General features: G+C 57.1%; 4 protein-coding genes across 4 annotated transcripts; 2 read left to right on the forward strand and 2 right to left on the reverse strand.

Moving 5' to 3' along the window:
• Positions 1 to 1,860: 1,860 nt before the first annotated feature.
• V2A60_005632 (uncharacterized protein) lies at positions 1,861 to 4,349 on the forward strand (the record flags this gene model as incomplete). Its single annotated transcript, XM_083256941.1, has 5 exons — positions 1,861 to 2,243; positions 2,376 to 2,952; positions 3,019 to 3,144; positions 3,218 to 4,062; positions 4,172 to 4,349. 5 exons carry the CDS (start codon positions 1,861 to 1,863, stop codon positions 4,347 to 4,349), a joined length of 2,109 nt encoding a protein of 702 aa, XP_083113067.1.
• A 356-nt stretch (positions 4,350 to 4,705) lies between these two features.
• V2A60_005633 (uncharacterized protein) lies at positions 4,706 to 7,830 on the reverse strand (the record flags this gene model as incomplete). The annotated part of the gene is made up of 5 exons (XM_083256942.1): positions 4,706 to 5,941; positions 6,024 to 6,275; positions 6,344 to 7,115; positions 7,366 to 7,500; positions 7,685 to 7,830. 5 exons carry the CDS (start codon positions 7,828 to 7,830, stop codon positions 4,706 to 4,708), a joined length of 2,541 nt encoding a protein of 846 aa, XP_083113068.1.
• A 654-nt stretch (positions 7,831 to 8,484) lies between these two features.
• On the forward strand, positions 8,485 to 10,262 carry V2A60_005634 (cytochrome P450; the record flags this gene model as incomplete). Its single annotated transcript, XM_083256943.1, has 3 exons — positions 8,485 to 8,856; positions 8,950 to 9,826; positions 9,916 to 10,262. The coding sequence occupies 3 exons, from the start codon at positions 8,485 to 8,487 to the stop codon at positions 10,260 to 10,262; spliced, it is 1,596 nt and encodes a 531-aa protein (XP_083113069.1).
• A 2,397-nt stretch (positions 10,263 to 12,659) lies between these two features.
• On the reverse strand, positions 12,660 to 14,568 carry V2A60_005635 (Iwr1 domain-containing protein; the record flags this gene model as incomplete). Its single annotated transcript, XM_083256944.1, has 3 exons — positions 12,660 to 12,910; positions 13,054 to 14,139; positions 14,229 to 14,568. 3 exons carry the CDS (start codon positions 14,566 to 14,568, stop codon positions 12,660 to 12,662), a joined length of 1,677 nt encoding a protein of 558 aa, XP_083113070.1.
• Positions 14,569 to 14,864: the final 296 nt, after the last annotated feature.

Here is a 14,864-nt window from a genome sequence, read left to right on the forward strand (position 1 = left end):
ACTGATAACAAGGGACGAAACGCAACAGGCTGACCTGCGGGCGCCATCGTCGGAATCACACTGCAGATAGATATGCGCCGAGTGGACGATTACTTCCGACTAGGGTTTTTTATTCATCTATTCATATCTATTCGTAGATTTCTTGTTCTTTTCTCTTGTTCTTTCTCTTGTTTTTTTCTCTTGTTTTTTTTTTTTCAACCTTCGACTCGGAGAGCCAAGGAGGGGGAGCAGGCTTCCTTTCATTCGTCATTTTTTTCCCGTCCTTCTTCTCTCACCTGTCTGTGCTATTATTTCAAAAGCTAATAATACGTGACCGGGAACGGACAACAAGGCCCTTATTTGTGCTGATTTCGTCTCTCTCGGGTGCAAAGCTTGGCGGAACGACGGCGCCCCGAACCAGGGTTCCTGGAGGTCCTCCTAACCCAGTACTCCGCCCCCTCTCTCCCCTTCCCCACGACGGAATCGGTATGCCGCGGGAGGGGCCTCGTTAGGGAGGGGGAGAAGAGGAGGAGAGGAGCAGACGAATGACAACAAGGACGGACACGGGCGGGAGGGGGGGGGGGGGGGGGTTCCTAGCAAGAAACGTGGCGACTCCGGTTCAGCAACCATGAAAAGCCCGACATGGCCGCTTCGTCTTTCGGGGTTCAAGGTTCGGCAGATGGACTCTTCTATCCTACTGGTACGCCTGACCGGGGCGCGGGGAAGCAACTGCAAGAGAGAGTGCTTCTCTCGGTCGGCATATTCTATCTCGTCGGGTTGGTTGGCCGGCGAATAGTAAACCCGATGAGAGTCGTTTCCCGAGCACCAGCAAAAAAAAAAAACCGGCAGCAAACGACACGCGCATGCATGTAGCATCTTGCTGGTCATCACGTTGTTTTTCCTCATCTTTGTTTCAGTCTTCTTTTTCTACTCCTTCATCCTCGTCATCTTTCAAACTACGACCATGATGGTTTTTCTCATCCCATGGGCTCAAACCCTTATCAAACCGCGCCCGAATCGCTCGTTCCCCCTCCCGCTCGACCTTTCCTCCTGCCCCCTTCCAATCGCCGAACGAACCTGTGATGGTGGCCCCCAGTGTGTTCCAAGGGGCCGCTTAGTGGGCGGCGAAAAGCCAAACTCAACTAGGCCTGCATCTTTTGTTTTGACTCGTGTGGCCGTTGCCAAATTTCATTTCCAGGGTTTGTGGCCCATGGTGCGCTGTTTCGACACACGCGCATCAAGAATGCCCGTTTCCGAGTTCAAGTCCCGCGATCGTCTTTTTGTAATAGCTTTTGCTTTCCCCTCATCGCTGTGACGAATGACAAACAATAGTCGCCATCCAAGGCTCGCAGATTGCAAACCATTGCCCAAATCGGGAAACGTCGCTAGGCCCCAGCTTGTATATTGTCCAAGCCGGCGACGCCATCTGGTCCCAGAAAAAGCCCACAAGTATCCAGTTGATGCTAGATAGCCTTTCTGCGCGAGAGGAGAAGAAGCTGGAAATCTAGTTCCGCACGTTGGCTTCACGCAACCACCTAGTCGCGCGACAAAGGCAAATTCCCCCCTCCCCCTCCTTCCCCTCTCTGTGCCCTTCTAAAACGGCTTCCCGCGGGGTCCCTCAAGCTCCAATCTCCCCGAAAACCCCGGATTCTGCCAAATAGTATAAAGACAACGACACGACACGACACGACACCTTCCCGGATTGTCCTCTGCCTCTTGTCAACCCGGGACGTTTCCATCTTCCTTGGACAGTAAAACTCTTTTTTTTTTCCTTCTCTTTTCTCTTTTCCTCTACATTTTTTCGTCTTCAGTTGCTCCAACCGCTTTGTAGATACCCCAAACCACCCCCACACCACAACTTGAGCAAGTTTCTCGTCCATCATGGCTGCTGCTGCTCCTCCTGCTGCCGCTGCCGCTGCCGCTGCACCGCCCCCGCATCCCCTCTCGGCTCTTTCTGCCGACGAGGTCCGCCAGGCCCGAGACATCATCCTCAAGCTGCACCCCGGTTCCGTCGTCGACTTTCGCGTCATCTACGTCCTCGAGCCCCCCAAGGCCGACGTCGTCCGCTTCCTCGACGCCGAGCACGCAGGCACCCTCACTCCCGACACACCGCGACCCCCGCGTCTTGCGCAGCTCAAGTACGACGTCATCGGCGGCGGCGCCGACACCCCTAGCCTCTACCACGAGTCCGTCGTCGACCTCGTCGCCGGCAAGAGGACCGTGAACCAAGTCATTGAGAGCAAGTACCAGGCCAGCCTGGGCATGTAAGTTTCAACTCTCTCCAGGACGGGTGGCAACATCCGCCATCCAATTTCGGTTTGGTCATTTGTGACACAAAACAAGAAACACCTTCTCTGTTTTTCGCTGCTAACATATTCTGTCCCTAAAACCAACAGCTTCGAGTTTGACAAGGTTGTCAAGGTTGTAGAAGAAAGCCCCGAATTCCAAGAAAAGTTCAAGTCCATCAACCTCCCCGAGGGCTTCGAGCTCGTCCTGGAGCCCTGGCCCTATGGCGGCCCCGACGACACCGACGGCGAGTCGCGCCTCTTCCAGGCCCTCTGCTTCGGTCGTGACACCCGCAACGGCAACCCCGACTCCAACTTTTACGCCTACCCGCTGCCCTTCATCCCCATCGTCGACATCCGCACCCTCAAGGTCGTCCGCATCGACCAGCCCGCCACCGGCGGCCACGAGGACGCCCTCGCCGGCATCACCAACAAGGTCGACGTCCTGAATCACTGCAGCTCCGCCGAGTACGTGCCCGAGCTTCTCCCCAACGGCGTCCGCAAGGACGTCAAGCCCCTCACCGTGCTGCAGCCCGAGGGTCCCAGCTTTGCCATCACCGACTCCAACTTGGTTGAGTGGCAAAAGTGGCGCTTCCGCGTCACCTTCAATCCTCGCGAGGGTGCCGTCCTCCACGATGTACGCTACGACGGCCGCAGTGTCTTGTACAGGCTCAGCATGAGTGACATGGTAAGTTGCTTACGAAACAGGGATGGCGTTCATTTGAAGCTGGACATCTAACAAAACCATCTACAGACTGTTCCGTATGCGGATCCCAGAGCGCCCTTCCATCGCAAACAAGCGTTCGACTTTGGCGATGGCGGTCTCGGCAACTGTGTCAACAACCTGACTCTTGGCTGCGATTGTCTGGGTGTCATCAAGGTACGTCGCATCTATTCCTCCCACCCCGCTCCTCCCCCACCCGTTACGTGAACCACTGACTCACGGTTTCTAGTACTTTGACGGTCTTCTCACCAACCCCGACGGCTCCCCCGAGCCCAGCAAAAACGTCATTTGCCTGCACGAGCAGGACAATGGCATCAACTGGAAGCACACCAACTGGCGCACGGGCCGTGCCGTCGTCACCCGTCGCCGTGAGCTCGTCATCCAGTACATCCTGACGCTGGCCAACTACGAGTACGTCTTCGCCTTCATCCTCGACCAGGCCGCCGGCATCACCCTCGAGGCGCGCGCCACCGGCATCGTCTCCGTCGTCAACATTGACGAGGGCAAGACGGCCCCCTGGGGCAACGTCGTCAACCCGGGCGCCATCGCGCAGAACCACCAGCACATCTTTTGCCTGCGCATCGACCCGGCCATTGACGGCCACCAGAACACGGTCGTGCAGGAGGAGAGCCTGCCCGCCGCCGTGGACCCCAAGACCAACCCCAACGGCAACTTTTACCACGTCAAGTCCACCGTCATCAAGGAGTCGGCCGGCCTCGACCTCGACCCCTTCAACAACCGCGTCTTCAAGATCCAGAACAAGACCAAGAAGAACCCCATCAGCGGCAAGCCCGTCGGCTACAAGGTCTCGGGCCCGCCCTCGCAGCTGCTCCTCGCCGCCCCCGGCACCATCCAGTCCAACCGCGCCCACTTTGCCCGCCACCACCTCTGGGTCACCAAGCACCAGGACGACGAGCTCTACGCCGGCGGCCGCTGGACCCTGCTCAGCCGCAACGAGGTCGGCGGCGTGCGCGACGCTGCCGACCGCAAGGACAATGTCGAGGACGAGGACATTGTCCTCTGGAGCGTTTTTGGCCTGACCCACAACCCGCGAGTCGAAGACTGGCCCGTCATGTAAGCTGCTCTCTCTCTCTCTCTCTACCTTCTTTTTTCTTTTTCGCTCTCTTGTGCCCCAGAGACCGTTTCATGAAAAGTAGCAAGTGAACTAACACCATTTTCGCAGGCCTGTTGAGATGATCCAAGTCCACATCACCCCGTCCGACTTCTTCACGGGCAACCCCGCGCTAGACGTCCCGTCCAGCGCAGACTCGGGGTCCAAGCTGACCGAGGGCTCGTCCTCTGCCTCATGCTGCACCGTCGCCAACGGTGCCAGTGGCACAAACGGAACCAACGGCCATTGAAGATGGATGGCGGTCTAGCTTTTTTAGAAAGATGATGCTCATGACCAAGTGTACAATAAAGTTGAAGTAATTTGAAATGACAATAAACTCGAGTTTTTTTTTTCCTCACGTGGTAGAATGGTTTTTTTCAAAAATTTCTTTGTCCTTTTTGTCAGTCAGATACGTACACAGTGTACAAAGCTGCGCGGATAGTACCACGACATCCTAAGTAGCCAACACGAACAAACGGTGAAGAGCACAGAACCCAAAAAACAAGAAAAAGTGAACAAAAACGCATAATCCGTCACCAAAATTCAGCACGCGCCAGTCCCTTTCCCGGAATTAAAACAAGGTAAAAGAAAAAAAAACGCCAAGCGCTACATAAGTCCCTGAAGAAAAAGCCGCGAGATATCGCTCGCATCGCCGTCCACCTCCATCCCGCCGTACACACCCGTGTCGAAGCTACCGCTGCTAAACATGGCTTCGTCTCCCAACGAGTCAAACAGGCTGAGGATATCCGGGTTCATTCCCGGTAGCGGTTCCGCGTTATTGCTGTTACTATTGCTGTTAGTTCCGCCAAGGCCCGTGGGGCCGAGGACCGTAGGGCCGGCGCCCGACGGCGGCTGCTGCTTCAGGCTATAATTCCACAGGCTATCCCCGGGGGGAGCTGACTGGCTCCCGTTAGCCGCTGCAGCCGCCTGCCGGCCGTCGGCCCCGTAGGGCTGGCCGTAGCTCCTCCATCTCGACGAATTGGAGTCACCGCCGGCCGCTGGCGCTGTCGCCCTCCCGGCACCAGCCCCTGCTACCTGATGCTGCTGCTCCTTGCTGCTCAGAACGCCACCACCACCGCCGCCGCCACCGCCGACCCCCAGACTCTTCAGCCGGGGTGACAAGCCGCGGATACTCTTCCACAATCGCTTGCTTGCCATGCTATGGCGACTAAAGCCCTTGACGAGCCCAGCGGCGTCCATGAAGCTCTGTGTGCATTGCGCGGCGAACATGTGCGGCGCGTGGCACAACGCGAGCGAGATGACGGCAAAGGCACTGGCGAGGAAGTAGTTGAAGGCGTTTTGCTGGCGCGAGTAAATGTCCGACGTGGCGTTGAGGTGAACCAGCACCTGGACCGTGTCGCGCGCTAGGTCGACGGCGACCCGTGCGCGCTCCGGGTCTGCGGCGACGGCGGCCGGGCTGATGAGGTGGTGCTGGTAGATTGAGATGCGAGTCAAGTTGCCGCGAAGGTAGAGGAGCGCGCGCAGACGGTGCAGTACGCGCGGTTGCTGTTGCTGCTGTTGCTGCTGTTGCTGCTGCTGTTGCTGCTGCTGTAAAGTCTGCTGGTGCGACAGCGGCGCGCGGAGGGATGAAGAAGACGAGGTCGACCCGTACGGACCCGGGAGACCCGCCTGCGCGCTGCCGACACTGCCGCGTGGGTAGTGCCGCATTTGCAGATGCGGCGGAATAGAGTCGAGCCACTCCCGCGCCGATGCGTCGAGCGCGTAGGCAAGCTCGTGCGGGATGGACTGGCTCGGCGAGCCAAACGGCGGAATCGCCTCCCACAGCTTGGAGCAGAGCCGGGCATACCCGACCATGCACTTGAGGTAGGGTGAGTCAAGCTCCTGAAAATTAAGGAAGGAGGTTTGGTTAGCGATAAACAAAAAGGAAAAAGATGATAGGTTGAGAGGGGTCTCGGTGGCTTACCAGTTCCATCAAGCTGGGGTCAATATCACTGTCGACGAGGGCAAAGGAGAGACTGGTACCAAAACTCCATCGGCGATCGAGTATATAGCAGCAGCAGAATACCCTGAGCGCCTTTTGCCGCGACGCCGGATCCGCAAAGTTGTCGTACAGACTTCTTTTACGGTGCAGGCCCATTTCCAGGGCCTCGCGGGCCGCAACACCAATCGTGCGCCAGGCGAGCAGCTCGTCATCGCTGTGAAAGTAGTAGATGCTCTGGACGGTTGTCTTGTGTCAGCAAAGAGAAAGGAGGGGACAAGCTGTGGCTGCAATACAACACGTACCAGAGAAATAAGAAGTTGGATACCTCGCAGCGACACCTCACTCTGCGAGATGCGGGCCGTGTTCTGCTCCACGGACGCCGCAATGGCGGCGCACAAGTCATTTTTGCCGCGGGCCTCAATGGCGACGCCGATGGCGACGGCAATCTTGGCGAGGTCAATGTCGGTGGCGGTCAGCGGGCGTCCAGCGCCAGAGAGGGCCTCGTCCTCGAGCAGCTCGGGCTGACGGATGACGCGCAGAATCTGCTCCGAGCGGGTGGCCAGCTCGAGGATGTCAATGTACGGGTACACCGACTCGGCTTCCTCCTCGAAGACGCCCATGAGCCGGGCCGCCTCTGCAGGCGAGCACTGGGCCCAGAATTCGGCATCCGTGGACACGACGGCACCGGTGCCAGTGGTCATGGCCGCCGGATCAGCTGCCGCGGGGTTGTGCTGGCCGGCGCCGCCTCCTTCGGGCGAGCTAGGTCCGCTGCCCCCCGACGGCGACGAGGGCGAGTCGGGGATGCCCATGCGGGTGAGCGAGCGCTCGGCAATCATGAGGCCGTACGCGGGGCGAGTCGGCCCGACAAACTGCGGATGCTTGGGAACCGCGTCCCGGGAGGTGACGACGCTCGAGGGCGACCGCGTCGAGGAGGGGTCAGTGTGGCCTCCCGAGGTGATGGCATGGTGGCCATGGGGCGAACGATGCTGCCTGAGCTCAAATACCGCCTGCGACAGGTTGGCGAGCTCCTGGCGGACTTGGGCCAGCTCATCGCCGAGGATCTGAATTTGATTTCTGTTGCGTCATGGCGCTGGTCAGCGACACCGTGTTGGTCGGCCTGCAAACCAACAGGGTTTGTGCACTCGCGTCGGGATGCAAGGAGGGGGGGGGGACGAGAGGCAAGGAGGGGGGGGGACGAGAGGCAAGGGGGGCGGGTTTCAGATGCGTTTGGGGGGTTCAACGTGGTCCAAACAAAAGAAAAAAAAGAACGCAAAGCAAAAACGAAAAAGGAGGGGGTAAAAAAAACAGAGAAAAAAAAACTCACCCGTCGTCTCGCTTCTTGTCGCCTTTGGGCGAATTGACGGCGAAAATGCAGAGGAGCTTGCGGTTGTTGCACCGCTCGCAGCTGTCCCCGTCACCGGTCGGCAGACACTTGAGCTTCCGCCTCTTGCACTCGTTGCTGGTGATTTGCAATATACTGGTCAGCATATTACACACACCTTTCCACTCCTCCTCCTCCTCCTCCTCCTCCTCTTTTTCCCCCTCCACCTTTCCCTCCCCTCGCCCCTCCAATCCTCCCACCAAAGACGGAAATCGCGGAAGAAACAAAAAAGATGGCGGCAGGGAAGAGAGGGCTTACTCACCAGGCCAGCGACGTGTACTTGCCACGCTTCATTCGGGGGGCGGATTCCGTCGCCTCTGCTGGGGCGGTTCGCTTCGGAAGCGGCACCGACGACGACTCGGCAACGGCCATGACCGGGCTCTGCGCCGGCGACTCGTCCTTGGGCATGGCGTATGCGGGCGGCGGGTTTTCTTACACTGTCATGGCAAGGAGGATACTGAACAGGTGTGTCTCTCTTCTCCCTTTGCTAGCCGTGTCCTGGTGGTCTTGCCCCCAGAATGCGGTGCTTGATTTCCGAGAGTGGGCTGCGCTTCCTTCTTGTTCTCTTGTAGATGTCAAGGGGAAGTTCGGGCCGGACGCTGGCGGAAGAACCGGTTCCGCGCTTTCCGACTGATGAATCCGGGCCAACCCCTCCCTGGCCTCCCTGGGGGGGCCCAAAGGTCACGCTACTTGTTTTTTTGGTTTCGGCCGGAAAGGCTAAGTGGTTAGCTTTATCACAAGTTCCCCGCACTACCGATCGCCGTGCTATTCTTCTTCGCTCTGTTAATGCCCGCCGTCCAGATGAGTTTTCGTGCAGGGGGTGGGGGGTCGTGGGCTCCAAAGGGCCGCAAGGGCCGCAACAAGAGCGGAAAGTAGTGGCTGTGTCCTGCCAACCATTGATGTGTCATTGTAATACTCGGGAGAGGGGAAACAGGACGGCGCGCGATGCATATTTCTTCAGCCGCTCGCCCGCACCCGACTTGATTCTTGTGTGACTGCGTAGCATCAGAGACTTGAGATAGTGCGTGCTGTATATCATAGACTCGGACTCCTCTCGCAACCATGATCAAGACTGCAGACCTGCTGGCTCTCCTTACCGACCACGGCCGTCGCGGCACGCTGGAGATTCTCGCCATCACCTTCTTCATTGCGCCGCTCGTCTACGTCGTGGTCAACGAGTTCATCCGCTACAATGCCCGCATCGGCCGCCTCAAGGGCCCCAGAGGTCTGCCCGTCATTGGCAACATGTGGGATATTCGCGTCAACGCCGCCGAGAAGTACCGTGAGTGGGCAAAGAAGTTTGGCGACGTCTACCAGATCCAGCTGGGCAACATTCCCGTCGTCGTCATCAACTCGGCCGCCGCAGCAAAGACTCTTTTCGGCTTCAACCTGCAGGCCATGAGCTCACGCCCCGAGTTTTACACATTCCACAAGGTAAGTCGTCAATAGAAGAAAAACTACTAGCCGCAATCTGCCCGCCTCGCGCGCGGATGCTGCATGTCAAGATGGCTAATGAAAACCCGCCAGGTTGTCTCGGACACATCTGGCACTACAATCGGCACGTCGCCTTTCAGCGACTCGCTGAAGCGTAGGAGAAAGGGCGCGGCCACTGCGCTCAACAAGCCCTCCATCCAGATGTACATTCCCCATCTGGACATTGAGTCGCGCGACTTTATCAAGGAGCTCTACGAGTACGGCGCGGCAGGCACGGTGCCCACAGACCCCATGCCCATGATCCAGCGCCTGTCGCTGTCGCTCGCTCTGACCCTCAACTGGGGCGTGCGCATGAAGAGCCAAAAGGACAACCTCTTTGACGAAATCACCCACGTCGAGGAGGAAATCAGCCGCTTCCGGTCCACCACCGGCAACCTGCAGGACTACATCCCGCTCCTGCGCCTCAACCCCATCAACACGCACTCGGCCAAGGCGCGCGACGTGCGCCGCCGCCGCGACGTGTACCTGTCCCGCCTCAACAACGGCCTGGACGAGCGCATCGCCAACGGCACCTACAAGCCCTGCATCCAGGCCAACGTCATCATGGACAAGGAGGCCAAGCTGAACAAGGAGGAGCTGACGTCCATCAGCCTGACCATGCTTTCCGGCGGCCTGGACACCGTCACGACCCAGGTCGCGTGGTTCGTCGCCTTCCTGTCGCAGAACCAGGACATCCAGGACAAGGCCGTCGCCGAGATTGCCAAGTTTTACGACGCGGAGCATCCCATGTGCGACGAGCTGGACGACCAAAAGTGCCCCTACGTCGCGGCTCTGGTCAAGGAATCTCTTCGTTACTTTACCGTTTTGCGACTGGCGCTTCCCCGCGCCTCCATCAAAGATGTGTCCTATGGAGCTGCCACCATCCCCAAGGGTTCCGTGCTCTTTCTCAACGCGTGGGCATGCAACATGGGTTAGTCCCCCGCCCCCCATATCTTCTCCCCCTTTTTGCCTATTCCAAAAGAGAGAAATTTCAAAGCTAACGTACTGCACGGGATACAGACTCAGCCGTGTGGGACGACCCAGAAGTCTTCCGCCCGGAGCGCTGGTACGAGCAGCCCGACGCGCCGCTCTTCACCTACGGCGTAGGCTACCGCATGTGCGCCGGCTCGCTGCTGGCCAACCGCGAGCTCTACCTCGTGTACATGCGCCTGCTCAACAGCTTCCGCATCGAAAAGTTTGACGACGTCGACTGCCACCCCATCACCGGCAACGCGGACCCCACCAGCCTCGTGGCCCTGCCCAGGCGGTACCGGGCGCTCTTTGTCCCGCGCAGCCCGGCCGCGCTCAAGGCGGCGATGGAGGAGACGGAAGCCATGGAGCGGGAAGAGGACAGCGTCGCGGCGTAAAGGGCAGGGATGCAGGGAGGGAGGAGAGCTGGGTCAGGAGAAACGGTGGGTACCCTGGAGGTCTGGCATTGCAAAGTACCTGTTTAATTTTTTTTTTTTTTATTTCCTCCAACTGGAACATGGCGACATATGCATACAAGAATGACGATTGAATGATCTTGTAGTATCATGAGAAATTGATTTCTATTCTTCACTGTCCGTGTCAATGCTCTAACCGGCGAACCGGTCTAAATTCCGTATAGTCAACCAGTGCCCAAGCTAGAGGAAGATTGACCAAAACTTTGCACTCATGGGCGTTTGGAGTCGGGGTTGAACAGTCTTAGGATGTTGATCTAGTCGATTGATCTAAGACTACAGAACTAGACTGCTTGATGATCTTTATTAGTTGCTGTACGAATGGTCAGCTAAAAATGCGAAGAGAGATGATGCACGCTTTTGGGTGTCACCTACTCCTACGCAGCTTTTTGAAAAGTCCTTTTCTTTGCTTTCTTTCTTTCTTTCTTTCTCTCTTATTTTCTTGCATCCAGTCTTCTTTTGCCGATTTTCATTTCTTTGTCTGTTTTCTTCTTTCCTTCTTTCCTTATCCTTTGAAACTGCTATCTACCAATGCAGGCACGGCAGCCACGAGGACACCAAGAATGGCACGGCTCCATGTAGTAGCTACATGGGGGCCGCACATGGACATGAATCTTTACCAAGGGTGTTATGCCCTGAAAGATGAGAAAGCGAAATATGATGCTATGAATGGTACTGGAAGCCGGTACCCTGACCACGTCTGTGTCGTGACGGTACTGAAGAGAGAGATTGTGCAGCAAGAGTGGCCGAGTCAGCATGCCCTTGGCAATTAATATATACTGGACTGTTTCAACCCGAGTTTCTCTTCCTGGAATGAATACCAACAGTGTAATTACTATGATAATACGAATTTGACAAAAAACCAAGTTTGGTCTCTCCTCCCCGCCGAGCACCAAACCAAACCCGAGCAGTTCGTTTAATCAGATACCCATGCAAGCCAGACAACGCCGTTTCTTCTTAGCGTTTGTTTCCCCTCAAGCCGGCACGCCTTGTCTGCCCCCTCCCCATGTGGACGTGGGAAACTCCTGATCATCGACTAGTTGAAATGGGGAAAACGCCGAAAAGACTTTCACCACCCCTTTTTTTTTTCGTCGTGTTGATGCTCCCGGACAGGATTATAAACGGACTGTCGGTAAAGAGGCCAAATTTAGCAAAACGTCAATAGCGGAGAGGGTGCTGACAGCACTTGCCTGTTGCGGTCTAGATGAAGCTGACGAGGGGCAGAAGAGATGCGCGCCAGAGACCGACTTTGGCAGCCATTTACGCACAGAGAGTTTTTCCTCTTACTCAATGGGGTATTCAGGAGCAGAGACGGTGGAAGGAGTTATCGAATTATTGGGGTGTATGGCCGCCATGTAGACCTTTTGTGACATATGATCAACACAGACTTATAACATGATTGCCATGTGGCTTGCCGTTGCTGCCGGCAGGCAGGCATTGAGGAATTACGTTGAGAGACTAATTGGTTGGAAGCTGCTGGCTAGCTTCCTCCTAAATCAATAGCTTTTGCATTTGACGTAACAAATAATCATTGGTTGGTTGTTGCCATCGCACAGCACTTGACAAAGGTCTGACTGGCTCGGAGAAGAACAAAAACTACTTAAAGAGCCCTTGTAGCCAGTTGCTCCCATTCACACACACACACACACACACAAGCTCTCCTCCTCGTTAACAAACATAGAGAGGAAAAACCTGACCTTCCGAAGAAGACTACCATCCCGTCCCCATATACACAAACAATACAAGCCCCCTCCCTTTCGACATGCAGTTCAAGGCCCTCGTCACCCTCGCGCTGGCCACCGCCGTCGCCGGCCTCTGCCACTCCGACGCCGACTGCCCCAAGGGCGAGCACTGCAAGCAGCAGGGCGAGTTCCCCAACATCAAGGTCTGCAAGTAAAAAACCGGCCTGCAAAGATGCGGAGAAACAGTCACGAGAAAAAGACGACGACGACAACAACAACAACAACAACAACAACAAGGACGCTGTTTCGCAAAAGAGATCCCGATGGAATTTGTCTGTCAAGAAAATGACTTGGGCTGCTGTCCAAGGCTTTTCGAGAATGAACAGTAGCTTATAACGGCCCAGGGGGCGTGGAGTCGGAACTCTGGTGTACAAAAGGCGGGGGAGTACAAATCTGAGGGATTGCAAGGTCGGCTTCAGGTGCGGAGGGCTAGGTTCTCTGAAAGGAGTTGAAGCGTAGATAGCCCACTAGCAAACGATGACTTTTCCCGAATGCTAGATTTTACCTCTCACATGACCGAGCCAGACCCCCCCGTATATATATGGTATAAACCAATTGCTTACATCCAATGAATTTGTCATCATCGTTGAGCCGCCTTGAGCCTCTTCATCTGCTCTAGGATCCTCGTCATGCGAGCGTCGTCATCATCGCCGCCCCTGCCGTCTGCGCTGAACGCATCGTCGTCGTGGTCGTCGTCGTAGCCAAACTCGTCCTGGTCATACTCTTCGTCGTCCGAGGCGTTTGCGTTGCGAAAGTAGTATGCGTTGCGATTAAACTCGTCCTCGGAATCCACCTCGTCTTCGGGGTAGTCTGCTGTATAGTGGTTTTCGGCTGTGGTCGCAGAAGCAGAAGTTAATTAGCCATGGTCCTTTCCCCTTTTTTTTGGGGGGGAGGGAGGAGGGGGGGAGTAAAAGTAAAGTAAAGTAATTCTGACAGAAATAAACACTACCGATTGTGTGTTTGCAGCAACGTACCATTCTCATCTTCTTCGTCCTCGTCCCAGTCCTCGTCCTCGTCATTTTGCGGGCCAAAGAAGAGGAGGCTCTCCTCCTCGCCGTCGAGCACCAAGAAGCCGACATCTGACGGCGAGACATCCAGCGCAACCGAGTTGGCCGGCACGCGCACGTACTCCTCGATAATCCAGTCATCGCCGTCGCCGTCGTCCTCTTCTTCGCTTGCGTCCGTCATGTTGGTGTCTCCCTCCGGGTCCGTCGTCGTCGTCACCGCCGCACCCGGGGTCGACACCTCGGGGTGCCGCTCGTGGTAGCGCTTCGCAGGCGGCCTGGGCTTGAACCGCGACGGCGATGCCGGCGGCGGCTTCGGCTTCGACTCCTTTCGGCGCTCCTCCTCCAGGCTCTTCAGGTTCGCGCCCATTTCCCGCATGACCCACTCGTTCATGTCGGCGGTGATCTTGCTCATGTCCTCGGTGGCGCGGTTCGTTAGCGACGGGGGGAGGGGGTTTGCCGCGCCGCCAGCGGTCGCCGCCCTGGGCTTCGGTGCGGCCTCACCCCCGGCGGGCTCCTTTTCTGCTTGGGCCGCTACCTCGCGGGCCCGTTGTGTGACGCCGGGCCGCTTAAGGTTCTTGACCTCGACATCCGTCTTCTCCCCTGTGCCGGCCGCCTCGGCGCCGAGGGCTAGCATGCTGCGCCGCGGCTTGGGCGCCAGCTTCTTGCGCCTCGAACGTTCCACAAACAGCGTCGGCGTGCCGTGTCGGTCTCTTTTCGACGCCGGTCCTGCCAAACCGCCGTCGGCGGCGAGGGCGGCCAGCATCGTCTTGGACACGCGGAAGCGGCGCGGCTCCGACGGCGCGGCTGGCGTCGGCTTGCCAGCGTCTTGTGCCCGCTGGGCCACCTCATCTCGCCGGGCCGCCGCTGCCGCCGCCGCCGCCGCGTCGTCGTCGTCTTCCGCACCGCCTGGGACGGTTGAGAGCTGAGTCTGGGGCTTCGCGTCAGCGGCGCCGAGGGGAGAGGGCCTCGATTGCCGCTGCGCCGTCGAGCCTCGTCGCTGGTAGACCCAGTGGCTGCTGTCGCTGCGGTGTCGCTTGGCACCTCCATCGATTTCTGGGAAAAGGGGCCAAAAGAAAGCAGAAAAAAAATTAGTCAGCCATGCACTCGCCTCGACGGTGTCGCACGACAGCAGAGAGACATACGGAGGAAGGTGACGGGGGATTCCTCCACCCGCTTGCGTTTGACGCGGATAACGTTGGGCGGCAGCGACATGGCAAGGGCGCGCTCGGAGAAACCGCTGGAAATCGAGTCGGCGGTGCGACAGAGGGAAGCGTTTCGCGCCGGCGGTGTGCCGTCTCGGGTGCAGAGATGAATGGCGTATGGCTTGGTCGTTGTCGAGATTCGGTAAATCGCACGAGGTCGTTGAGCACCGAAATATTTATTAGTGGCGGATCGACTCCTTGCATGTGGGGTCAGTGACCGTTGCCCACGCTTGTAAGTCGCCCGCGACGCGGTGAAGCGGCGTTCTTGAAATCGGCTCATTTTTTAGCGATGTGTAAATGATGTTGAATCTTGTCCGGGCCATGCTCAAAATTTTGATTCTTAGGTGCCGTTTCATCCAGACTTACTACTCTGACGACTCGTGACCTTGTGCGACTGCAATGCACCTCGAGCGGACAGCATACGGCAGCCACCAAAGGAGGGGAGGGTTGTAGCTAAGAAATGAACACTGCACAGCTCACACTAGTCAGCTACCTCGAATTTGACGGTTTCATATAATTATTTAGTTCCATTTATTTTCGGGAGTTTTTCAAAATGTATAATTGTATTGATTCAAA

This window comes from Cordyceps javanica, chromosome 3, assembly GCF_051103115.1.
Source record: "Cordyceps javanica chromosome 3, complete sequence".
Taxonomy (NCBI): Eukaryota; Fungi; Ascomycota; class Sordariomycetes; order Hypocreales; family Cordycipitaceae; genus Cordyceps; species Cordyceps javanica.